This window comes from Pituophis catenifer, unplaced genomic scaffold (genome assembly GCF_029215685.1).
Source record: "Pituophis catenifer annectens isolate HBS135680 unplaced genomic scaffold, rPitCat1.0.hap2 SCAF_2, whole genome shotgun sequence".
NCBI classification, from domain to species: Eukaryota; Metazoa; Chordata; class Lepidosauria; order Squamata; family Colubridae; genus Pituophis; species Pituophis catenifer.
In genome coordinates this window covers 71,033,255-71,059,285 of record NW_027256882.1, presented here as the reverse complement: position 1 = coordinate 71,059,285, position 26,031 = coordinate 71,033,255, and the positions used below count along the sequence as shown (strand labels likewise).

Here is a 26,031-nt window from a genome sequence, read left to right as displayed (position 1 = left end):
ATGAATCCAGTCACCATATTATAATTACTGACATATTATTTCATTGTTATATTGCTTGTAAATTAAAAATAAAAACTGGAAATCTTTGTTACTGCAGATAATTTTCTCTAATAAACGTTTTTGCACAGAATTTGTAGAGAGTCAGAAAGCTGATCTTGGACAAACTATGCAAAAATGGTTACAGAAACAAAAGTAAGCTCTAAGCCTGGGAAGGAGAATCTACAGATAACTTAACCTGTACTGAGTGCCAAATAGGTACACGCTTTGCGTGCTTCGAGCGTGTGCTATCTGCGCGGCTTCTTCCCCATGCACTGTGTGCACAACCACACCATCTGTGCTTGCACATGGCTTTCGCATAACCCCCGTGCGCTGCGTGCACAATCACACCATCTGCACATGCGCACAGGTTTCACATGGCTTCCCATGGGCTGTGCGTGCAATTGCACCATCTGCGCATCAGTTTTTGCACACACAATGCATGCTTGTGAACACTGTCTACACATGGCGCACTGCGCACCATGTGCATGCGCAAACACACATGCATGAGAGCTCCAAAGGCCAGCTGGGTCCTCTGAATTGCGCACATGCACACTGGAGGCCCGAACACCAGCTGGGGCATGCACACATGCACAGCTGCAGGTGAGTTGGGCAACAACTTGTGTGCCCAGAAAGATGGCTCTGTGTACCACCTCAGGCACGCGGGCCATAGGTTCACCATCACGGGCCTATATCAATAGAGTTCTAGTCATTCTTGTGGGATCTGTTTTCTGCCCTGTTTTCCGCCCAAGCCGAGACCCTGGCCTTCTTTCAAGGGCTGATAGAACTTTCCGTAATGTACACTAAAAAGTAATGTCTCTAATATTTATATATATATATATGAAATACATCATTATTTATGAAAATATATTACTTCGATGATATATTACTCTAATGATACTTTTTAATGCAACAACCTCTGATATATATTCTCATTATAACTTTACTTCTAGTATCGTTTGGATGGCTTATTTTCAAAATAATTTTTGCTCTGAACAATTTTAACACAAAATTAGGGGCACAACAAAAATATGTGCATTGACTCCTATCTTTCTTGACAGATTATATCATTTTGATCTACAAGAATTTCATGGTATCTTTTTGCTATTATTTTTACACCACATTTCCTCTTGAAGAACCCCCTAATTAGTTCACAGAAATTATAAAAATAATCTTCTATAAAACAATGTTGTAAAAGAAAGCAATATTGAAACACATTTCCAGAATGTACAAATGTTTACATCCTAAATCATCTCACCCTATTAAGTTATTTAAATTTACTTATTTAAAATGTATTTAATTAGTTATTTAAATTATGTTATACCCTATTTAAATCAGTTCAGTTTTGTGAACTCCGTTACTGATTGTTTTAACGCAGTCTTGGAGATAAAAATGCAAAAGCCAATTCAAGGATGACCAGCTTTTTTAGAAGCAGAATTTCACACATCCCAAGCTCAAATATTAATTCTTCTTTCTATATCACTTAAATTGCCTTTCTTAAATATATAAAAACATGACCTATATGACTAGACTGCATGGTTTTAGTTTATTTTAGTTCATATAATAACCTGGCTGAGTGATTATATTCAGAACATGACTGCTCATCACAACCAAAGACTAAATATCCTGATTGGATTATCCAAAGCATTCTACCTGGGATTGCCCTTCAAGACCTTCTGGAAGTTGCAACCAGTCCAGAATGCAGTGATGTGCACAATTTGAGTGTCCCACAGTTCACACCAATTACAGAGCTTTTTTTTTGTGTGTGTGCTACATTGGTTCCCATTTGTTTTCCAGGAACAATGTACAAAGGTGACATGATAGCAATGTCCCAATATCTAAGGGGCTGCCATAAAGAAGAAGGGTGAAGTTAATATCCTGAATGTACCACAATAAACAATGCTTAGGAACAAATCAAGGGGAGAACCAACCTTGAACTAAGGAGAAATTTTCTGACATTTAGAACAGTTAATCATTGGTACAACTTGTCTCCAGAAGTTGTAGGTGCTCCAACACTGGAAATTTTTAAGAAAAGTTTAGTCAACCATTTGCTGAAATGGTATAAGGCCGTGATGGCGAACCTATGGCACGCGTGCCACAGGTGGCACGCAGCTCCCTCTCTGTGGGCACGCGAGTCGTCAGCCCAGTTCAGCTCTGCCGTGCATCCGCGCACGCCTCCTGCTGGCCAGCTGGTTGTTGGGTCTGTGCCGTGCATTCGTGGAGCGTGGCATATAGGGGGGGGTGCATGCATGCGTGGGGGTTGGGGCGCGTGCAGGGGCTGCATGTGCATGTGTGGGGGCCAGGGGCGTGCGGAGGACGTGTGCATGCAGGTGAGGGCAGGGTGCATACACGGCGCCACACACACATAGCATTTTGGGGTTCGGGCATGTGCACATTCACACATGCAGTTTGGGCACTCGGTCCAGAAAAGGTTAGCCATCACTGGTATAGGGTTTCCTGCTTGAGCAGAGGGTTGGACTAAAAGACTTCCAAGGTCCCTTCCAACTCTGTTATTCTGTTATTCTGATAATCATCTTTAAAGCCCTACATGGCACAGGGCTAGATTATCTGCAGAACTGCCTCTTCCTAAGGATATCTGCCCATCTCATTGTCAGATAGGATGGCTGCACTGTAAGACCCTTCCCTTAAATATTGTCTGAAGGGACCTGATACTTTCACTGTAGCCAGCCCAGTCCCTCACAATAGCTTCCCATCTGAAACTCAAGGGGTTCCCCGCCATTTTAGCCTATAGAACAGGGGTGTCAAACTCATGGCCCGCAGGCCGGATGTGTTACGCTATGCCCACCCGTTTTAGCAAAGAGGGAAAAAAGTCTCAATATATCCCTGATATAGAAGGCCTTAAAGACCTGGTTCTTCCCCAAACATTGGACTGGGGAGACAGTAAAGTCAGGAGGTCAATAATTTGCTTGGTCTGGCATTTGATGGGAAGGCTTGTTTTGTTTTTATTGGTTTTTGTGAACCACCTACGATCACTATGTGAGATAGGCAGTCATATACAGTTAAGTTCTTTAAATAAAATAAAACATTTAACTCACTTTATTTGTCACAGCAATATTTCACATTGTCACCTCCCTTGTGAAAAAGAAGACCTTCCCTCACCACCACTATCCCATCTAATTATCTGAACTGATAGGGGTATCTCACATTCACTGATAACCGAAGAAGAAAATCAAAGAAATGAGTAAGAAATAGAAAAGGTTGCAAACTTAGCTGTGGAAAAGAACAAATGCCTTTGAAGGTTAGACTGAGGGTAAGCTATTGATTCGGAGTCAGAGTCACTGTTTTTCTGTTGAATTTAACCCTTTTCCTATTGCTAATGTAGAGCTTTTTCCTCTTTTTCTCTCCATTTCTCCTTACCTTCATTCAGTTTTGTTCCTCTTTGTCTTCTCCTCCTTTTCTAGTACTTTTGCTCCATTGTTATCCTCTTTTCTTTTTTGTTTCTTCTGGAAAGTAGGAAATTGGTGCTTGTGTGTATGAATAATAGATAGGATATGCAGGTGGGAATTCGTTTTATAAAAGGGATTTCTTATTCTGCTTTCAACTAATTCTAATAAATAACTATTTTTGAGGGAGGCATGGCCCTGCCTTTGGGTGGCTTTGTGTTTGTGCACGCACAAGTGACATATGGACACATTTATCAGAAAGAGGGAAATCTTTTAAAAGAGTTTCAGCTGAAGCTGACAGCCCTAGGAGTCTTGTCTCTATAGTTTTTGTTCCACGTATAACATACTTGGGAGTGGAAGAGACCCATTTTAAATTCAGGGTTAAACTTCTTTTCGTTATATAATGGCAGTTCTTATAAATATTTGCAAACCTCAACCTGAATTTTAAAGTGAAACTCAAATACTACATCTAGAAAAATGGGATCAATATTGAAAATATAAAGTAAAACATCTTTTGGAAATTACACCATAAAACAAGCTGCGCAGGATTACAATAAAGCTTTACCTAACCTAAGCTTTTTCTTCTCCCAACAACTCATAAGGTGTTTATGAGATGCTCAGAACTACAACATCATCTTTAAGCATAGAAGCCAGCAAGTCCAGGCTGGATGAAGAGCTCACTATCTCCAATAGCAGATCTACACTGATCAATCTACATATCATGTCAGTCGTCTGCTCGACAACAGTAGCTTCTATTGGGGTGCAGTGCTGCAACTTAAGAATGAGGCAGCCCTATTCCCTGCTAAGCAAGTCCAGGACAAAAGTTCAGTAGGTCAGTCAACACGATATAAGAGCTGGAGCCAGGGAAGAAACTGATGCTGTCTAATTTAGCCAAGACCCAACATGTAGCAAAGATGACTAATGTGCAGCATAACCCATTTGGAGTAGAGACCCTGATGGAAATAATGTGGCCATTAATGTTTATCCAAGATAATAGATATGGAATCTTTAAAATGTTAATGATCGAAGTCTGCCAGGAATTAGATGTGCATACTGTACATACATATATGTATATAATTTCCTTAATTTATATACTTTTTCATTGAATGAAAGTATTCCATTTGTTTATACTAAATTTATATTCATTTTTTAGATAATGACATAAGGTAGAAAAATATATAAAGTCAAAACAGTCAAAATGATCAAATTAATAATTCAATAAATTCATATGATCTCAACATTCCCAAAACACTTAAACCACAGAAATCATTAAAGAAATCATGATTCCTTATAACTTAAATTACATATGAAAATTAAAAAAATAAAAGTCAGAGTTAACATTTTACAATACAACCATTATGAATTAATACAAAAATAGAAATTAATTCTAAATTGAATTAAAAATGGCAAATAAAAAGGCAGAGCTATATACATATTTTGATTTTAGTATTTCAATTTGTTTTCCAACTTTCAAGATTTCTAAAAATTTTGGTTCTATTATATTTTTATTTTGATCTTATTTGGTAGAACACCAGAACAATGAGTTTTCCTTCATAAATATATTTTATTGAAAAGGATTTTTTTTTAGAAACAGCAGGATAATTTATGTTAATTCCAAAGCAGATTCCAATCAGATATTTGGCAGATTAAAGCAAACAAAATAATCCAAATTTTTTAATTTATCACATATAGACTTTTTTAAAAAGCAGTAATCAGGCTCTTTCCTGGTCAGTATGACTGTATTAACGACACAAACAGAGGAGATTAACTACACAAACAGAGGAGATCTCTGATTAATGTAAACATTAATGCTACCAAGCTTTGCAGCATTCCTTCCACTATTTTTTCCTTCTGTCCCAACCAAGAAAAAAATGAACCGTGTGTCTATTCAGTAGCTCTCTTATTCCATATTATAAACTGATCCCATATGAAATAAATCTATTAAACCAGCCTATGTTCCTACATAACATTGATTAAGCCAAACATCTCTCAGATATAATCATCAGTGGAAAACAATATACCATGACTAAATTACAAGATTCAGATGTTCAAACTCGAATCAGAAATTATTTGTGTTTTCCAAAAACATGCAATGCATTAAGTTTGGATTTTATTATTACTTCTATTTCACATGCAAGATAAATGCATATTACAGTAAGTCAGGATCAGTTTTTAGTGTTACATAACATTGAAGAATGGTTGTAGCAGTGAAGAAGTTGAGTTACGATTTAGAAAACTCAGGTTCAGATGCCTAAGCCATGAAAGTTCATTGGGTGACTTTTGGCCTGTGGACCCACAACTGACCTGTGATAGAAAGTTGCTTTGACTGAGAGAAGGTAAAGGAGAATGTCAAGATTACAGAAAAGATATCTGAGTCCTAAGAAAGTAGAAAAGATATGAAAGAAACTCAAAACAACTCCACTTTGTTTGTGCTAAGTATAAAATGAGGTAGAATGAAGCTTTAATGGGCTTTCAAGATTCTGTGAGAATAGCCTAATCATGTTAGGGAACATTCCAAGCCTCCCAAGCCTCTTAAAAACTCCTATTTGCTGAGCTTGTCTATTTCAGAGGATGATAGCATCAGTGCAATGTACAAAGACCGTATGATGCCACGACTGGCAGATTTGCACTGGTTATCAATTGCTCACAAGCACAATTTAAGGCATTGATGTTGAGCTTTAATGTCCAACTGTTTGAGAGCTGAAAGAAATACAAAGGTGGGGCATAAATTCAGCACATAAATAAACTCAAAACATTCAGATTTCTACTTACATTCCAACACAAGTCTATGAACAAGGTATGAATTTAAAAAAGCAGATCAAAATGAACATGATAAACCTGAATACAAAACAGTGTACCTTATAAACTCTTCAGCCTATTGAACAATCACGTGTACTGTCAGGAACAATTTAGGACAATTATTCCTTTAAAAATGAAAACTTTATACGCAGTTCAACAAGAGTCAGTTTGAAGGGATATTTTAGTTAAAAGAAGAGAGAGGACGATGAGGACTGAGTTTGCCTTACTAAACCATCTATTAGAAATTTGCAAACACTTGCAAATGTGTACAATTACTATTATTCATAGGCTTTAAAAAATTTAGCGTATTCTACTGTAACACAATTAAAAATTTTAATCACCCCTTTGATGTGGATTAAAGAATGGATAACGCTAAGAAACATTAGATTATTGACTTTAGAAGGAATGACTTGTTGGGATGGCATGCTTTTTTATGGTACAAGGGAACAAAAACACAGGGGTACTTTAGAAGACATTATATACGAGAGGCTTTGTTACTAAACTGGGAGAAGATTAAAAAAAACAACACTATTTAAAAATTCCAGTCTGGTTATCAACGATTGAAGCATTTTCATACTCAATAATATTTAGAAGGGAACAAATTATTAGATATAGTGAAATATTGAATGAAAAGGGTGAACTCAAATCGAAACAAGAACTGGACGAACAAGGTTTAAAGATGAACTGGTTTTCTTATATGCAAATACATTCTAGATATGATAAATATTGTAAGACAGAAGGTTTTTATAATAATTTGACTAACTTAGACAAAATTTTAACAGGTTCTGATGACTATGTAATTAAAAAACTGTATGGTTATTTATTAGAGGTAAAGTTGGAAGAAGAACAAGTTAAAGAAACAATGATTGCATGGGGGGGGGAAATTTGGTTATGGAATTGATTTAGAGAAATGGCAAAAATTGTGGTTGCAAAATTACAAAATGACAATGTCAACAGCATATAAGGAAAATTTGTATAAGATGTTTTACAGGTGGCATCTACCCCCGACGAGAATAGCCAGAATGTTCAAGAACAAATCTGAAAAGTGTTGGAAATGTCATCAGACACCGGGCTCATATTACAATATATGGTGGACATGTGTAGAAGATAAAAGATACTGGACTAAAATCCACTCATGGTTGAAAAAAATGACAAAAAAACACATAGACTTTAAGCCAGAGATTTTTTTATTCGGGAATGTGCCAGAAATATACAATAGAGAATTGAGATATTTGATTGTAAATATTTTAACAGCGGCTAGAATTGTGTTTGCTAAAAACTGGAAAAATGAGAAAATACCAACACAAGATGAAGTTATTAAGAAAATCATGGAATGTGCTGAAATGAGTAAATTGACATTTGAAATTAGAGAACAAGAAGATAAACAATATTATAAAATATGGGACTTACTTTATCAATGGCTAGATAATAAAACATGGAAATGAAATATGAAATGAATGATATTTGAAAATAATTTTTATGAAGCAATAAAGCCATAGTTAATATGAGAAATTAGATAATTAGTAAATTTTGAATATGGGGATGAAGCACAAAAGACTTGTAACCGACCGACACACTGTTTGCAATTGTAATGGATGATGGATTTATGTTTTTTGTTTTGTTTAAAAATAAAAATTCAAAAAAAAATTTAATCACCCCTACCCAAACCTTTTGGAGAGGTCTGTTCTCAATAAAACTATTTCCTGCACTTATACAAATGATTTAAGAATCTTAAACTTAAGAAATGCATTACATTCAAAAACTGTACTGTAAGGCAAGAAACAAGACTAAAGAAGTTTGAAGTTTCTTCATCTCCAACTCAAAATGTATTCCCTGATGTACCTATCTATAAGTTTATATCACATCATAATTGAAAACAACTTTCAGTGAAGAAAAGTACAACAGACAAATTATAATATAATAATAAGCAAATATACAACTACGTTAAGAAAAATAACAAAAAGGTACCAACCCAACTTAAGCATAACAATAATAAACTCCAGAAACCATACTGAAAAAATGTATCATAATGGTCTTCCAAAGCTATCTGAACTGGATTGCAGGGGCACACAGCACTCATTTCAAATATATGAGTACACTATTTATCATAGCAAATATATGAGTATACTATTTATCATAGCAAATATATGAGTATACTATTTATCATAGCAAAAGAATGCTTCCTGTGAAGTGCTTATCATAGATTGTGTCAACTGTAATCACCTACTTCCAACTAATAAATTCAGTTTTAGAAAAAATTAGGACCTAGAGAAAGTGAAGGTACCAGATTTGATGAAGGGTACTTTCAATTAATCACAAATCAATTTGTATAATATGGCATACAACTATTTTAACAGGACAACCCAGCCTATAAAATATAGTGATTACCCAGTCATCAAGCTAAGAGATTATTTCAGTGTTTTTGAATTGAGTGATTGTATATCTTCAAGTTGTTGTTGGCTCTTAGTGACCACATAGACAGACTTTTCCCCTGACAAAAATCTGTCCCTAACCTGGTCTTTCACCTGATCTTCTAATGGTGTAAATACTGGAATATTAGGAAAACACAAATCCCAATTGTATTAAATCACTTCCCATCTAAGAAAGAAAGAAAATGTCCTATTGGATATTAGCACTCAGAAATGTTACTCCTAAAATGGAAATGGCAACAGACATATCACATGCATGGAGATTTTAAAAATGTACATAGTACCAGAGGGCTAGTATAACTTTGTATTATCACTACATTTTTAAACAATCAATAAGGGATTCATATGCTTCAGCATGGATGTTAAATACCATTGAGTAAGTAGTATTAAACTGCTTCATTGAAGAATGGTTTGCTACGTCAGAGATTTCTCTCACACACACACACACACACAGCACACAACATTCTCTCACTGCAGTTCAAATAATCAACCCCAGATGGCAATTTACATAGTCAACACTGTAAAGGAATCTGTGTGCTGCTAGCATTCTCAACCTCAATCAGAGAGTATGGGCGTTTGAGAATGTCACTGTTTATTTTTAATTGCTCTGTCCCTCCTTTCGGCAAGTTCAGGCGGTCACACATGTCGAAGTCTATTAGTAGAATAGGTATGAGATGCCACTTTATTTGCTGGGAGGGTTCCTTGCGCTTGGAAAGCAGCTGTTTTGCAATGTCCCCAATGCCCAGTGGGCATCAGCTGTCAATCTCAGTTAGCAAAAGGTCAGGGCAAAGAAAGGTCAAGGAATGTCATAATCCACAATGTGTTATAAGATCTTTCTCTTCTATTGCTTTGTAGGATTGAGAATTGGTAAAACTTCCCACAGGTAACCTAGTTAAACACTTCATGAAATAGATAACAGGAAAACAAATTTAATCTCCAACTGTAACTTCAACTGTCTATATCCATATATATGCAGTAGGGAGATGCATTCTTACTTAAAATTACTATGCCAAATGATGAATTATAGTGCCATTCTATCTGGCAATCACTCTCAGTTTACTTCTGAGACTCAAATGCTTTATCTTTATTGCTTTATCAAAAGGTACTGAAAACAGTTCTCTTCCATGGAACATTTGGACACTATGATGGTATCTCTGTGGGTGAGGGAGACAATCTGTTGTTGTCCCTTCCACATGATGCCATCTTTTGGGGTTTATTTTGAGTTGTTACAGCTTTTATATGCGAAACTGTTCAGACTCAATGGAGTTGGGTGGCCTAAAATTTTGAAATACAAATAAATCAGACTGCCTCTTTGGTTCATTTTTTCTTGGTTTTTTTTTGGGGGGGGAAGCTTTTTATCTGGGTGCTGCCTTTATGTTGTGGAGAGTGGGAAGATTAATAGGTTTGGTATTTATGGTGGTTTTATATTTGTGATTCCTATAAAAGCCTTGCTTTATTTCAATGATGCAATCTATATAAATAAAAATGTAAATGTCTGTTTGTACATAACCGCACATCTCCAAAAGTTCTTCACCGATTGCTTTCAAATTTTGACACAACGTTGCATTCGACTATGGGCGTGTTTTTATATACCTATATTATATACATGTCACACCTGTGACAGGTAAAACATGAAAAACATTGGAAAACATTGAAAGACATTGAAAAACATTGAAAAACATTGAAAAACAGCGCCATCTGCTGGACGTAAAACTAACATGGCAGCCTCCCAGCTCTGATTACGCTCAACAGATTTCTGCTCCTTATATTTAGACTCTCCATATTGCTTCCAAGAAACTGCGCATTTGGAAGGCAGAGACGCCCGAGGGCCATATCCTGCCACCAGGCTCGGCAGGTAGGCAGCCGGCTCCCTGCTGGGAAGCCCTCGCAGCCAGCACTTCTAGGGCTGGGCAGGGCCTGCCTGAGCCTGGCTCTGACCTCCCCCTCCCCGGCCACCCCACGAACTAGCCTCGCCTGCCGCTGCTGCCCATCCCCCTCACTAGCCACTCTCAGGGCTCCCTCCAAAGAACACCTGTCAACGAGGCTGCCTGGGTCCGCCGAGCGGGAACCCTCCGTCCCTCACCTGGCCCGAATCGTGCCTGGCCCAGTGCTACTACGGGCCCTGAGGTCAGAAAGACCAGCTGCTAACCGGCGCTATGCGAATCCGGTCGGTGAGCGGGAGATGGAGGCAACTGGAGCCTCAGGGTCATCTTTGACCAGCGCCGCCTTTGATTCCCAGGTGGGCGCTCTGGCAGTTCACGGAGCCTACACGAAAATTTCAGCCTCTGGCAGAAAAGGGGCTCCAGGGAGGCTTCGGGAGGCAGAAACGGGCAGGAGGGAGGATGGCTGGCCCTCCTTCATTTCGCCTGGAAGAGCGGGGGATTTAATCATTCTCCTGCCCTTGGCAGGCGGGGGACGAGAACTGCGCAGCAGGGGTCCAGTGAGGTGTGCATAGCTCCTGGCTTTGCTGCTTTCTTCCTTCGGACGGGAAACCCCAAACCAGCCTCGAACCCCCGCCACACCCCCTCCTTCCCTCCCTCCCCTTCCCTTCCCTGCTATGCGTCTCCCCGTTGAGCCCCGGAGGAGGCCCCCGAGTTTCTTCTGTGGTGCGGAGAGCTGCGAAGGCCTGGCCTGAAAAGGTAAGGGTGATGGCGGGGGATGCAGAAGAGGCCAGACCAGAGACAGAGATAAACAGAGAGAGAGGGAGAGAGAGACATAGAGAAATACAGAGAGACGGGGGGGAGAGACACACATACAGAGATACAGAGAGAGAGGGTGGGAGAGAGAGAGACAGAGAGATACAGAGAGAGGGGGAGAGAGAGATACATAGAGAGATACAGAGGGGGAGAGAGATATAGAGAGATAGAGAGAGAGGGGGAGAGAGAGACACATAGAGACATACAGAGTGGGGGAGAGAGAGACACATAGAGACATACAGAGTGGGGGAGAGAGAGACATAGAGAGATACAGAGGGGGGGAGAAAGACAGAGAGAGATACAGAGAGAGGGGGAGAGAGAGAGACATAGAGAGATACGGGGGGGAGAGAGAGACATAGAGAGATATAGACGGGGAGAGAGAGAGACATAAAGAGATACAAAGAGAGAGGAGGAGACAGAGAGGGAGGATTTTGTGGTTCCCATTGTTTTTTAGCAACTGGTTCTCTGCCCTAATCACCAGCTGGGTAGGCGTGGCTCGGGGGCTGTCATGTGACTGATGAAAGTGAGTGACGTCGAGTTGGCCACACCCACCAAATGTTCGTAGAGAGTTTGGAACTTCAGCCTCGCTCTTTTAGCCCAGCGGAAGCACCAGACTGGGCCACAGCAACGCGTGGCCGGGTACAGCTAGTATATAAACAAAATGATATTCCTACGTAATGAGCAGTGTGTGCTCTGAAAGCATCACCATAGAAATAATTTAATTAACTGGTCCTCTTAGATATCTCCATAGTGTTTGTGTTACATCTCTTCAGCTTCATTTCATACATGATCCCATAATATATCTCTCTTCAACAGTTAAGATCATTTATTTCCAATCCAGAAGTAGTTCAGCAGGATACTGTATGTACTGAACCTGGTTTTCCAGTACAAAGCATTAGAAAACTCCTGCTTCACCCAACCAACTCCTAGACAATCCTGCCCCACAGAGGTTAATAAACTGAACAGAGGAATGGTAATATGACACTTCATAGCTCACCTTTTGAGCTACGGGGGGGAGGGGGGAGGAACAGAGGATGGGCATTTTTGAATCAAGTAGTGATTTCTACATGTAGAAGTCAGCAGAGCGATGACAACAAAAAATTAGTTTGGGTGCAAAAATGGTATCAGTACAGAAGGACCTTTCTTAAAGTTAATAATGAGTCTGACCTATTCATAAAGTAATTATACTAATTCTCTATTTCAAGACTAAATCTTGATGGATTTTCCATTTTTTTAAAAAAATAGGATTGGATTCTTCTTTTTCTATTATGCTAATCAATTGGCCAACTGAAAAGATTAGGTTGCAGTTAACATACAAGAATGGAACATTAAGATAAAACTGAATTCTTTCATCAAGTCCAACTGGTTGGTAACTGAACTTAGCTGCCAGACTCAACACTGAAAATAGGCTTTTTCTGGACCTAGAAATTTCTTATTTATCCTTTAATTTAATATTTTTTCATTTACATGTCTTTGTTTGCTGGTCATTTTCTTCATTATTATTTTTATGTCATAATAAGATTTTCTTGAATGTTTTTTTTTGTATCAACATTTATTCCCGGAAGGACCAAACTAGATTCTTGGACACTTTTCATTGCAACCAAATACAGTGTTAATCTGTTGTTTTTTATTTCATTAAAATATCCTGAATTTGGTCTCTTATCATTTTTCTGCACCAGTAAAATCAGATGAGATGTTTTCTCTATTTAAGTGCCTTGAAAGAGTTTCTTTCTCTTTTTTCCTTTTTAAATTTTTTATCTCCTTCGTTTCTGGGGTCTCCCCTTTTGAAGACTCAGCTTCAGGCATCCATTTTGCTTGCAAAGTACATAGTTTGCGAAACAGGCCAACACTATTTTATTAAAAATTACCCAATTCTGTACAGTATTCCCTAAAGGATTTTTAAAAGTTCCTATTAAGCAAGCCAAATGAAGTTAGTTAGGTAAATGGAATACTATAGCAGCAGCAAACTTTCTGGCCTTTTCTCTCTTTGATAAAGATGTTAGAACCAAAAATGATATACTCACCTTCAAGGCAGGAATTTCCACATTGTCCCCAATATTAACTGAGCCTGAAAGAATAGTTCCTGTCATCACAGTGCCTTGGCCCTTGATGGAAAAACAGTGGTCAATGGCCATAAGGAATGATCCTGAAGGATCTCTTGTTGGTATATAAGCCTCTGACTTTAGGACCTAAAAGCAAGAGAAAATAAGACCTGTATATTGACAAAATGTCACATAAGACACAAAGAAATGAAGAGAAAAGATATGTGATTGATTTTACCACGGCATAGCTTTCTGTTGCAACAAGACTGGAATAGTCCAAGGTCAAATAAATTATTTGCACTGCCCAGGAGGTGCAGATTTAGCAGCAGCAACTGGATTTGATTTTCTGCCTTAAAGTTTTGATGCAGCACAATCAGCCTGATTAGCAAAATATGTCACAGAAAAGTTTCTGCCAACACCTATGCAAATACAGCGGCAATAACTATTTGTAATTTTGGGGAAGAAAGGATACGTACTAGTTCTCAGAATGCACATACATAATTAAAAAGTCAAAATGCAGCATTTTTTTTTTACTCTCCTTTATTTTTACAACTTTGTCTAATAGAAAAATTATGGCAAGGTTTTGAAGAACAATAAAGGCACACTGGCAATTGAAGTTTCATTTTCCACTAGCTCTATCCAGAAATACATCACTAAGAATAAGCAGCTGGAGAAGAAAGGAAGTTTCAGGAAGAAGGGGTATGAGAAACTCAAGATCTGTCAGAAGGACTATGAGAAGCTGGAGGAGTACCAAGGCCTGAAGGAGGAACTGGAGAACATGTAGAAAGTAAAGGCCAAAGTGGCCCCAGTGGTGACAGGAGCACCCAGAGCTGTAGATGACATCATGACTGGCTGTAAACTGAGCACATACACTGATCCAGTATCTGATTTTTTTTTTAATATAAACAATGCTGTGCTTCAATAGTTAGATGGCCTAGACATTGGTATTTGCTAATCTAGATAATCTAGATGAAATGTTAATATATATTGCTAGTCCATGTATGATATGCCATACGCTAAACAAATTATAATAATAGAGCTGCAATCCCAGGAACAACATCAGAGCTCTCTGTCCAGAAGAGTGCAGTGCTAGGAATAGCTAAAACACTGCACAGAATCCACAAACTCCCAGGTCTCTGATAGAGGAGCCGGGATTGAGGAAGATACATACCAGCCACCCACTTTCTTCCTTTGGGCCCTGTATTTCTCTGGCTTCTCACACACTTTCTTCCTGATGTTGCTGTCACTTGGCACAGCTACATCTATTGCCACCAGATGTTACTGCACATAATGCCAGCTGCGTGGTTGTGCCGTTCAGTATATGTGTTCCTGACTGCATCTTACACCCTGTCACACCTTGACAGTGCTGGACTGTCTCTGAGGCATCTCTGCTTCTATGGATCTGGTAGTGCCTGTTGTTATGCTGATATGATCAGTGCCTCAGTGCACTGAATGGTATTTAGTTCCATAAACCTGTTGTAAATGCATCAAGCCATGATGCATTTATCAGTCTCGGTTCTTACTCAAGAAATGGGAATATAGAAGACTCACATGCAAAACTGTTAATGAACGAAGAAAAGTTCAATTCCATACATACTTAGCTGAGAGTAAGTATTATTAGAATCAGTGGAGCTTATTTCCAAATAAATTGCATGGGCTTCTACCACTCTATTATCAAAGGAATGTTTACCAGTCCATTGAACTAGGATTTAGATTATGCCTACAGCCTTGAGCCATCACATAATATTAATAATATTAGCATTTTTAAGATACATACCTCAATTAATTCCGAAACTCCTATTGGAGTCAGAGTTTCTGGGGCTTCTGGACCACCAGGTTTTGCTGCAGTAGAAACTATAGGACATCCATGGAACCTGGTCCAAAAAAAGAATCCATCTATGAGACCAGTTGTATAATAAAGTTACAATTCAGACATTTATTATTTATTATTTGGACTTATATGCCGCCCTATCTCCGAAAGGACTCAGGGCGGCTCACAACAATAAAACACACAAAGTTCAATTTTTTTATATAAAAATACCCAATAAAACTATAAAAACCATTAAAATCCCCTCTAAAACCCCTTCAGTCCAAGTCGGCCAGGCCAAATAGCCATGTTTTAAGGCCACGGCGGAAAGAGCGAAGGTCAGGGGCCACCCGGAACCCCAGGGGAGCTGATTCCACAGGGTAAGTGCGCCCACAGAGAAGGCCCACTCCCTAGGGGTCGTCAGCCAACATTGTCTGGCCAATGGCACCACAAGGAGGCCCTCCCTGTGGGAACGCACCGGGCGATGAGGAGCTGTCGCTGGCCGCAGATGGTCCACCAAATACCCCGGGCCTACGCCATGTAGGGCTTTATAGGTGATTACCAGCACCTTGAATCTCACCCGGAGGGCAACTGGTAGCCAATGCAGATCCCGCAGAAGGGGTGTAACATGAGAGTGTCAAGACACTCCCATCACTACCCGCGCGGCCACATTCTGCACCAGCTGAAGCCTCTGAGTGGTCTTCAGGGGCAGCCCCATGTAGAGAGCATTGCAGTAGTTGATCCGGGAGGCGACAAGCGCATGAGTGACTGTGTGTAGGGTATCACAGTCCAGGTAGGACATCACGGTCCACATTTCCCAGTGTGGTTTGCATAACATCACTATTCTATTTAATTTCAATCTATCCCTAGCTATAATTTAACAAAAACAATAATCTAGCTAGTTTCTAAATTGTTTTAAAAATGAAAGAGGCATAACTGGAATTAATACAGCTTTGAATAGCCCCCAACCACTAAGGATCTGCTCATCTGAGCTCTGAAAGGCTCAGATGAAGCCTTCATATGAAGACTTTCATATTTCTTGTGCACAGACTAGTAGCCTCCTGTAATACTGGCTCTGAAATAATAGGAGGATAATCTAATTTCCTGTAGCATCTCAGATTGCTTTTTTACTTTCACCAGCATAATTAAGCTATCACCTAGACAAGTTTGTTACTTTCCTATTTTCTTCATGGTGCAGAAGAAATTCAGCTATAGGAACTCAATCATTTCAACATTGAAAAAATGTTCTTAATGCTAAACTAACATTTATTCTAGGCATATTTTGTTAAACAAACCAGAGTCAAATTACCAACAAGCCAAATAAATTACGGCTTATCTGATCAATACCTGCCTTACCATTCATCTTTTAGGCCAATATCATAATGTATCTCAGATGTCCCAGCAGAAATAAAGGAATAGAAAGGCATGGAAGTCACCTCATAAATCTTCAACAGCTCTAACATATCCATAGAGGTTTTCTATTTCTATATTGTTCCCTAATAATTGAAGCTTTTGAATGAAATATTAGACAAATACTGTAATTTCCCTACATACCTTTCCAAAACAGTGTTTTGTTTTGTTTTTAAAAATACATTTGAAGAATATATGGAAATATATCATATATGGTATAAATTTCCCCAGCGAAACATTGTTTTTAAAAATAATTTTAACTGAACTACTTAGTTTAAGTATTGCTATTTCTAACAGTAATATATTTAAATTCAGTTTATTCATCTAAAATACATCATTAAGTATTATCAACAGTAGATAAGGTATTGATTTGTGCACATTATTGAAACTGCAGAAAAACTGATGTTGGCATTGTTATGATAAGTACTATCAAAGTGCTTTAAGTATATGCTCAACAAGAAGTCCAGAAAAATGTTTAATTGGTAAACCAAATCACATTTATGAGTTGAAAAGAGGAGATGGACAGAGAAAGAAGTCTATTGTCAGGCAGAATTAGAAGAAAGAAGAAATTCAGACAAAATAAATGTCTTTTAACCCGAGAAGGGGCCTTCTTAAGGCACAATATCCTTACACCTCTGTGAAATAGATATGGGATTGAAGGGGGGCCAGAAAAGAAATCCGGAAGAATTCAGAATTTCAAGTCAAACACAAGTCTATAAGTAGCTAAACCTTTATTTAAAAAGAAAACATTTTAGCAGAATTTAGTAATGACTATTTTCCAGACCTTGTTAAGAATGTCACTACTATTAGTTGACAAAAATGAACCATACATACAGCTGAATATATTCAAGACTGATCAAAGCCAATGTCACTGATATGAAAAACTGAATGACAACACATGGTATGAAACAGAATGCTGCAGAGGTCAACTCCAAGGTTGCAGCTACATTCCAATTGAATTGAAATTATTTTCTAAATCTATCAAAACTGGCATAAACATCTGCCAATCAGATACATTGTTTTGGGTCAGGGAGCAAATTAGGGCACTAAAGTAATAAGGGGTTAAACCTTATTGTACCACTGCCCACACGGAGCCTGTAGTTGAGGCATCTATCATCTCTGTTAGTCTTATAAATGTACATTTCTTCACAGCCTACAAATTTTGTTTCCCAGCACAGTCATGGTTCTCCCACATCTCTGTTCCTTGGGGTTCTATTTGGATGGTAATTGTGCTGTTACACCCTGGACTTCAAAGGGAACAGACATGATTTGTATAATGGATTCTTCCTCCTTGCATCCCCCATTCTACCCAAAATCTGCTGTAGAATGTTGAAGGATCCTTGGGCAGATCCAAAATCCATGATTGATACAAACGGTGGAGAATTCTTGCTGCATACACAATAGAATATAGATAGTCCTTGAACTTACGACCAGTTGCTTTATGACTGTGTGAAATTATGATGGGCCCAGAACAGACACTTTATTGCCCGTAAAACACTTCCACGTGTCATAAAATGTCATATCACCCTCCCCACAGTCATGTGACCGCATTTCAGCTGCTGTGAGAAAAAATATTTTCTTTTCCCTATGGAATGGACCGGAGCGGAGCAGAACGGAACAGAACAGAATAGAATAACAGAGTTGGAAAGGACCTTGGAGGTCTTCTAGTCCAACCACCCTGCTTAGGCAGGAAACCCTATGCCATTTCAGACAAATGGTTATCCAATCTCTTCTTAAAACCTTCCAGTGTTGGAGCACTTCTGGAGGCAAGTTGTTCCACTGATTAACTGTTCTAACTTTCAGGAAATTTCTCTTTAGTTCTGGGTTGCTTCTCTCCTTGATTAGTTTCCACCCATTGCTTCTTGTCCTCAGGTGCTTTGGAGAATAACTTGACTCCCTCTTCTTTATGGCAATTATTCCTATTCTTTATTTTCTGATTTTTAACCACTTAGCAATAGAGGTGGTCCTCATTTAACAACCGTTCGTTCAGCAACCATTCAAACTTGCAATGGTGCAGAACAAGTGGTACTTATGACAGTCCTCAAAGTTCCAGCTATCAGTATGACACATCCACATAGTGATCCAGGTGCTCAGCAAATGGGCTGGCTTTCTGAACATACCAATGTCCGGTAGTCACATTCTCACAATTTGTGACCTTCCCCACTGGCTTTCCAAAAAATCAATGGGGAAGTCAGCAGGTAGTCAGAATTTGCAATCACATGAAGTCTTCGCTTAAACAATGGAAACCAGGAATTCCTGTACGGCTGTTGTTATGCAGCATAGTCACTGGACATTGCACTTTACATCAGCATAACTTGATGACAGAAATTCCAAAATCCCGATTATCACTGCTAAGCAAGAAGTAACAGTACACAAAAGAACAGCTTATTCCTTGATCACAAAGTTTATTTAAGCATCTTTTATGAATAACTTCAGTAATAAACTTTAGAAAGTGAAAGTATAGGTCAACCTTCATTTCTATTTCAGTTGACAATCTCAAAAAAGAAACCAACCACCCTCTAGAATGTGAAGAGAGTTAACCTTTGCAGAATCCATGCTGATTTTCTTTCATCAAGACTTATTCCTCTATTCTGCCTGATAAAAGCTATCTTACTCCTTTGTGGCAGAGGAGCGGGTGTCAAGATACAGCACAAAAGAGGAGTGTCAGAAAGACAACAGGTGTCTTCCTCCCCCACTCACTTTTACCTATGTTCCAAACCACAATTGATTCAACTTCTAACAGATTATCTTTGAGCAACTATGGCTCTCAACAACAACAAAATGTCTACCACCTTATCTAACTAACATATTCAATTTAAAGATTTATTCTAAGGAAGTACACTCGGTTCAAGGAATTTCATCAAAAACTCCTAAAGTAGCATAGAAAAAAGAAAATGAAAGTAATGCAACTCCTATTATGTAAGCAAGTTGGGCAGGTTACTTACTTAGTGTTTTCCAGGGTCTTATGCATTTTCTTCACCATCTTGTCGATGGCAGCTTGTCGCTTACCCTCGGGAAGAAGGTCAATTTTGTTCAAAACTACTATCATCTTTTGGCAGGCAATCTGTCCAATCACCAAGCACTCTGCTGACTGAGTCTGCATTCCTTTTGTTATATCTATCACAAGCATCATCAAGTCAATAATCTGAGCACCTGAAAGAAAGAAACAAATTTGTAGGAATCAAAACACCATTAACATGTCATCGTGAATGTGGTAGTGAATGTTTCTTATGTCTCTTATATTTTTATTTAGAAAAAGATGGTTTGGAAAACACTGTATAGGTAACGATTCGAGGTGTTTGGACATTCAGAACTTAATAGAACTTTCCAAAATTAGGACAAAAAATAATCAAAATAAAAAAGCAAAAGTCAAAGTCAAAACTCTAAAAGTCAAGATTCTAAATTTGACATAAAGGTCTAGTCTGCAAAGGAAACATCAGAAATGCAAGCTTTTGAAAAATACCTTATTACATATCAGAATCTATTTTTCTATGTTAATTTTATTAAAATATTTTAATTCATATGGACATATTAGAATTACTGATCAGATTTAGCAGACCATGGATGTAAGTATTTTCATAAGTTATGCAAGAAACCTATGCTACTCTGTTCCAAACTCACGTTGTGCCTTTGCTCCTTAGCAGGCTATAATTAATTAGGAAGTCTTCAATTAACAACAGCTTATTATTTTATCCACAATGGAAAATTATGAACAGATTCAAAATAGACCATAATCTTAAATCAATCTGAAACTCAGAAACAGTTAGAAACGATGGTAAATTCAAAAGTTCCTGTCATGAGAGCTTTATGAGTTCATTGGGCAAAATCCAATACACAGCACATCAAAAATCTAAACTATGATAAATCCAGCTTGGTATTTGGCCTCATATGAGAACTCTGAGTTGATTTGTTCGATGATCCATTTGTTATTTTTCTTGACTATCAAGAGTCTTGATTCTCTTCATGTCATGATCCAGATTCATACTCTGAAGAAGCTGCCCCAGTTGAACCAGTGGAATGTCAGCCTCAGAAGATAGCAAGCCAGGAGTTTATCTGGAAGCTATCCGGAAGTTATCAATCTATCAAGGGAAATATATCATCTCCCAAAGTGCAAAGATCAAAGACATGACAGAGAGGCTTGGCACAGGTGGCACAGTGGTGGTGCAGTGGTTAGAATGCAGTATTGCAGGCTAGCTCACTGTTCACTGCCAGGAGTTCAATTCTGATTGACTCAAGGTTGACTCAGCCTTCCATCCTTCTGAGGTAGGTAAAATGAAGACCCTGATTGTTGGGGACAATATGTTGACTCTGTCAACTGCTTAGAGAAGGCTGTAAAAGTACTATGAAGTGGTATATAAGTCTAAGTGCTATCCAACTATCCAACTATTGGATATTATGCTATTATCCAACTAATCAAGGCCACTGATTATTATATCTTTCTCCTCTTTCATGTTAGGATAACAGTACCACAAAAAACAGCCTGGGAAAAAAATCAAATGGTTAGGGTTAGGGTTAGGACAAAAGAGTTAAGAACACGGGTGGGGTTTTCATCCATACTTCTGATGCATGGTCAATATCCAATGAAGTAATGGAGGATTTCAGAGGTAAACCGCTGGTTTAAGAGATGGTGCTGTCAAGAAAAAAAATTTATTTGTAGACCATTGTCTACACTATCTCCATTTTGGCATTTGCCAAGAAATCACTGCTGGGTTGCTCCCGGTTCGCACCGGTTCTATAGAACCGGTAGTAAAACTGGCTGGAGGCTCCACCCACCGACCCCCAATGTCATGAAAACGCTTCTGCACATGTGCAGAAGCTTCTGCACTTGCGCAGAAGAGCGTGCGTGCGAGCAACGCTTGTGCGCGGCCCTGCTGCAAACCGGTAGTAAAGGTAAATAGAACCCACCCCTGCAAGAGATGGGCTCCATCTCACAAGGACTGGGAAGAATGTGTTTGGAAGACATTTCACTTTGGTCTATTTCTCTGACAAGCTGAGGGACAAAAAGGACAAGTATAAAAATATCTTCAAATAACCCAAAACTTCAAGACATAGTCAGAAAAAGCTAAGGCTCATAATTCAAAATCAAATGAGTTAACAATATCAAAAACAATATTAATCAAAAAGCATCTAGTTTAATAGACTGAAATATTCCTTCCACATACCAAACAGAAAAACAATTTTTCATTCAACAATTATTCAGAGAATAGAAGTAACTTCTCTTCTTCATCATGGTCCCATTTCTGGATCTGCGCCAATGTGAGATTCACTGGCCTGGTATATCTCCATAAGCTGGAGAGTGGATAGCCACTTTGTGACTGTACGTATTCACAAAATTGGATGGCTGTATCATTACGATATTATGCTTGAAGATAATGAGGTGTGGGATAACTTGGCTTTGAACATAAGCAGGGGAACAGAATGCACAAATGACTTGCACTTCATTCTCTATGCTTCTTTGTTATGTCTGAAATGTAATCTGTGCTTTTCCCTCCACACTTATATGTGCAAGCTCCCGCAGAAAAGGAGCCTGCACATCTCAGATATCCAAAGCAATCTAAAGAAGCACAGAGACTATGAAATATAAAGCATATGGGCTTCCGGTACTTCTCCCACGCTACTAGAAGAAATTCAAAATTAGTTTTAATAAAAACTACTAAATCCATATTTCACCCCATCAATTTATTTGGCTGAAAGAATTGATACATTTGGCAATTAGTAGTGTGTAGAAATTTCTTAAGACATACTTTTATGATTTTTTTTTCTTCAGAACATTTAAGGAAAGTGCAAAATCTGATTCCAATTTACATATTAAATTGGGAAGAATTAATTAGTTCATATTAAAACACTAATCAAATGGCCTATCTAGGTCCACAACATAATAAACTTTAGAAGCCGTCAAACACAAAGATTCTGACTTCTGACATTGTACTTCATAAGCACTTCCTGATATTCGTGCTATATGTGGTTACTTAAATCAACCTGTGGATCCTGCACTTCCCCAGGCACTCCAGAAGAGTTAGCCACTCTGTTTGCTCTTAATTTTCTTCAATTTTTTAAATGTTTTCTGACATTCATTTTAACCCAACTATTAACTGAAACTTATCCCAAACTGAAGCAAAAATAAAAGATGAAATTTGTAAATTAAGGCAAGCAGATTGAAGTGTTATGGAGCTGAATTCTTAGAACAAGGAACAAAAATTAATTGATTCCACAACTCTCTTCTTAGCATGTAATACCTGTTGATGTTTTGTCTTGAAAGGCAGGAGATCCTGGCTTGATTAAGAACAAGGATCTTTTTTATATTCCTTAAAGCAAGAAAGCAGTTGTTTCTTGGCAGCATGGCGTTTGCTATCAAGCCAAGGATGGTTAAAAGAAGATTCCTGTTAACACCAAGTGGACAAGTAAAGAGAATTGGCTGAAGGAGCTGAACAAGTTGAGGATTCCAAAGGCACTGATAAGGGCAGACTCATCCATAACAAACTTAGCCTCATTTATTTAATTGTCATTCTTCTATGTTCTGGCTTAGTTAAGGACAAACAGGAAGATACTATTATTAACAACAGGGTTAACATTTGGCAATCTGTGGGTATCAAAGACAGCAGAGCTGAGCAAAGGAGTTACCCTTCCATAATGGAAAACTGATTGGGATTTCAAATCCTTTTAAAATGAAAAGGATTTCATTTTATGCAACACGTGTGGTATATAGATTGCTTAAAAGGCAGTAAAATTCATTAAATGCCAGGCATGCTTGAGAGTCATTCAACCATGAACAAATCTATTTGCCAGTGGCAGCAATGGGAAAACTGCCCCAAAGAAAGTTACAATTGCTCTTCTATAGACCCAGTGACTGGAATTGAGGCCAGACAAAGATAAATGAAGAGAAACCTGATTTAATTGCAAGGAACAGGTCAGCTTTGATGAGCTAACTTCTTTGAGTACTTACACACTCCCATCAATAATTAGACCTTTATTGGCTTATAATTTACTGTTCTTTTGCCCTAAGGGATGTCACTTCACTAGATTGTCTATTTGAACATGAGCTTCAGTAAAGGCAAGGGACTCTCTGTGTGCTTTTGTGCAGAGACTTCCAGATCACTTTTAACAGGTCTAAATTATTTTTATGGACGCTAATTGCTCAAACATTGAAATAACAGTTTCAGTTACAGCAAACATTGTTTTGCCATAAATTTGGTTGTGCCATCTCATACTGGCAGTTTTTCCCAGTCCTTGCCCTCTGCAATCATGTTATTTTCTTTAGAAGAAACTGGAGAGTGAATAAAATCCACTGAAGATTTGCTTGTTTGTTTATGTGTTATGTAATTATTTGTTTATTTATTATTTTATACACAAGCCACCTCACCATCGATTGGGGGGAGAGCAGCAAAGAATCTAACGAATGTATTAATTCCTCACCAAGGGATGCAGAAAGGTCCAGTAATTGCTGTTTTTCTATTTCAGTTTGTAAATCCCATTCAAGAGCCTTGAATTTGGCAGATGGGAATCGGGAAACGGTTACTTACTGTTTCTTTCTGCAGAAAAAGCTCGTCAATATGCAGCTATTTAGCTGTCTTGGAAGAGTGCTGTGAGCTAGGACTGGCTCCATCATGCTTCTTCCTTTTCCCCCATTTCCCCAAATTAGAAGCCTCTTTTCTTTCCTTCTTGCTGCCTGACTTTTGTCTTTTCCTCCCAGGGAGTTGCTAATGTATAAGAAAAGCTACTGAATTAATTTGATGGGTCTTGACCCATTCTAAACCGAAGGGCACCTCCCAAAAGACATCAGACAGCTATCACACACCCCATTGCCAGAACTTGCATCCTCTCTGCAAACATCTGTTCAGGAAGAACAAGGCAAAATTTGACAGGCAAAATCAACCTGCTTGTACCAGCCAGATTCCAACAACTAGGCTACACTCATGTGCTCACATACACTGTCCTGTTTGCACCCATTCCATCCCAAACAGTGATCAGGACTTCCAGGGAAGCAGTGGAGAACTAAAGACAGCTCCACAGGAAGCAGAACCGATGGCTGTGGCAGAAAGAGGAGCCGGTGAATGAAGCAATTCCTTGAATTCCTCTCCTCCATATAAAGGAGGGGGCTTGGGGTTGATTCGCCAAGCAGCTCCCCATTATGAGACCATAAAATAGCAGTCTCCTCCAGGTTTCAGAACTCTGGAAGTCAGGAGAGACTGTTTTGTCCAAGCCACGGCTGAGAAGCCTTTGAAGCGATACTGGGTTCACCCACTCCCTTTCTCAACCACTTTTACTGTAAATGACTTGTAGATTGCTTTTTTGGTATTAGGAACTTTTAGAAAGATCAGTTTTATTACCCTACGTGATTTTCCCTATAACGCAAGTGAAAGAGGTTTTATGCAAGTTTAAAACTTTAAAAAAAAACCTTTTTTATTTGGAAATAAAGAGCAAAAGGGTGAATGGAATGTTGATTTTGGAAAGCTTTGAAATGATATAGGAGATTGGATTGACTAGAAATAAGGTTCTGAAACAATTATAAAACTCCCTGTGGTTTGTTTAAAATATTAATATTATTAAAAATATATGACAATTTTGAATTTAAGTGTAAAATATTTCCCTAGGAAAATGTTTGGGATGAGAGAAAAACAAGACAAGAGGATACCTTGAAGGCTGGTTACTAAAGGCAACCAGAAAGAATTAAAGATTGTAATTAAAAGAGAAGACCACTAATATAATATAGAATGGAGAAAAGTATTTTAACTCTGGAAGAATTCAAAGATACTTGGCAACAATGTACCCAAAACTTTCTCTTAGACTGTCTGATACTATAAAAATAGACTTAAAAGAAGAGGCAGAAGAGGATATAACTAAAAATCATGTTGTTTTGAATATGGGTTTAAAACTGACGGGATACAATTCAGTTAAGAACTGTCTCTCTTAGCAACAGAAATCTGGGGCTCAATTGTGGATGTAAGTCGAGGACTATCTGTATCAGGAGAGCAGAAAGCTTTTGGCATTGGGTTCATGAGACTGGTACTATCTGAGCATATCCTAAAATCATTTCAATATTCCTACATATGCCAGATGCTGGCTGCCCGAGTTATATGCCTCTCTTCAGAATCTCTACCACCTCCACCCTGGTAAAAGAGAAGCCGGGAGGAAAAGCAAAGAGCAAAGAGAGCCAGTTTGGTCTACAAAATAACAGAGTTAGAAGGGACATTCGAGATCTTGTGTCCCATGATGGCGAACCTATGGCACGCAGAGCCATATCTGTGGGCACACGAGTGCTGCCCTAGCTCAGCTCCAGCGCGCATGCACACACTGGCCAGCTGATTTTCAGGGCTTCCGGGCCCATCGGAAGGTGGAAAACAGACTGTTTCTTGGCTCCGGAGGGCCTCCGGGGAAGTGGGAAAGGCTGTTTTCACCCTCCCCAGGCTC

The 26,031-nt window shown here is 38.6% G+C and overlaps 1 protein-coding gene across 2 annotated transcripts in view; it reads right to left on the bottom strand.

The window, feature by feature from the left end:
- EEFSEC (eukaryotic elongation factor, selenocysteine-tRNA specific) overlaps positions 1-26,031 on the bottom strand; it is a 172,946-nt gene that overhangs the window by 108,986 nt on the left and 37,929 nt on the right. For both annotated transcript variants that reach the window (XM_070933612.1, XM_070933613.1), the window contains exons 2-4: positions 19,569-19,776; positions 15,184-15,280; positions 13,389-13,553 (exon numbers count right to left, since the gene is read on the bottom strand). In XM_070933612.1, coding sequence (XP_070789713.1) covers positions 13,389-13,553; positions 15,184-15,280; positions 19,569-19,776 — 470 coding nt within the window. The remainder of the gene's footprint in view (positions 1-13,388; positions 13,554-15,183; positions 15,281-19,568; positions 19,777-26,031) is intronic.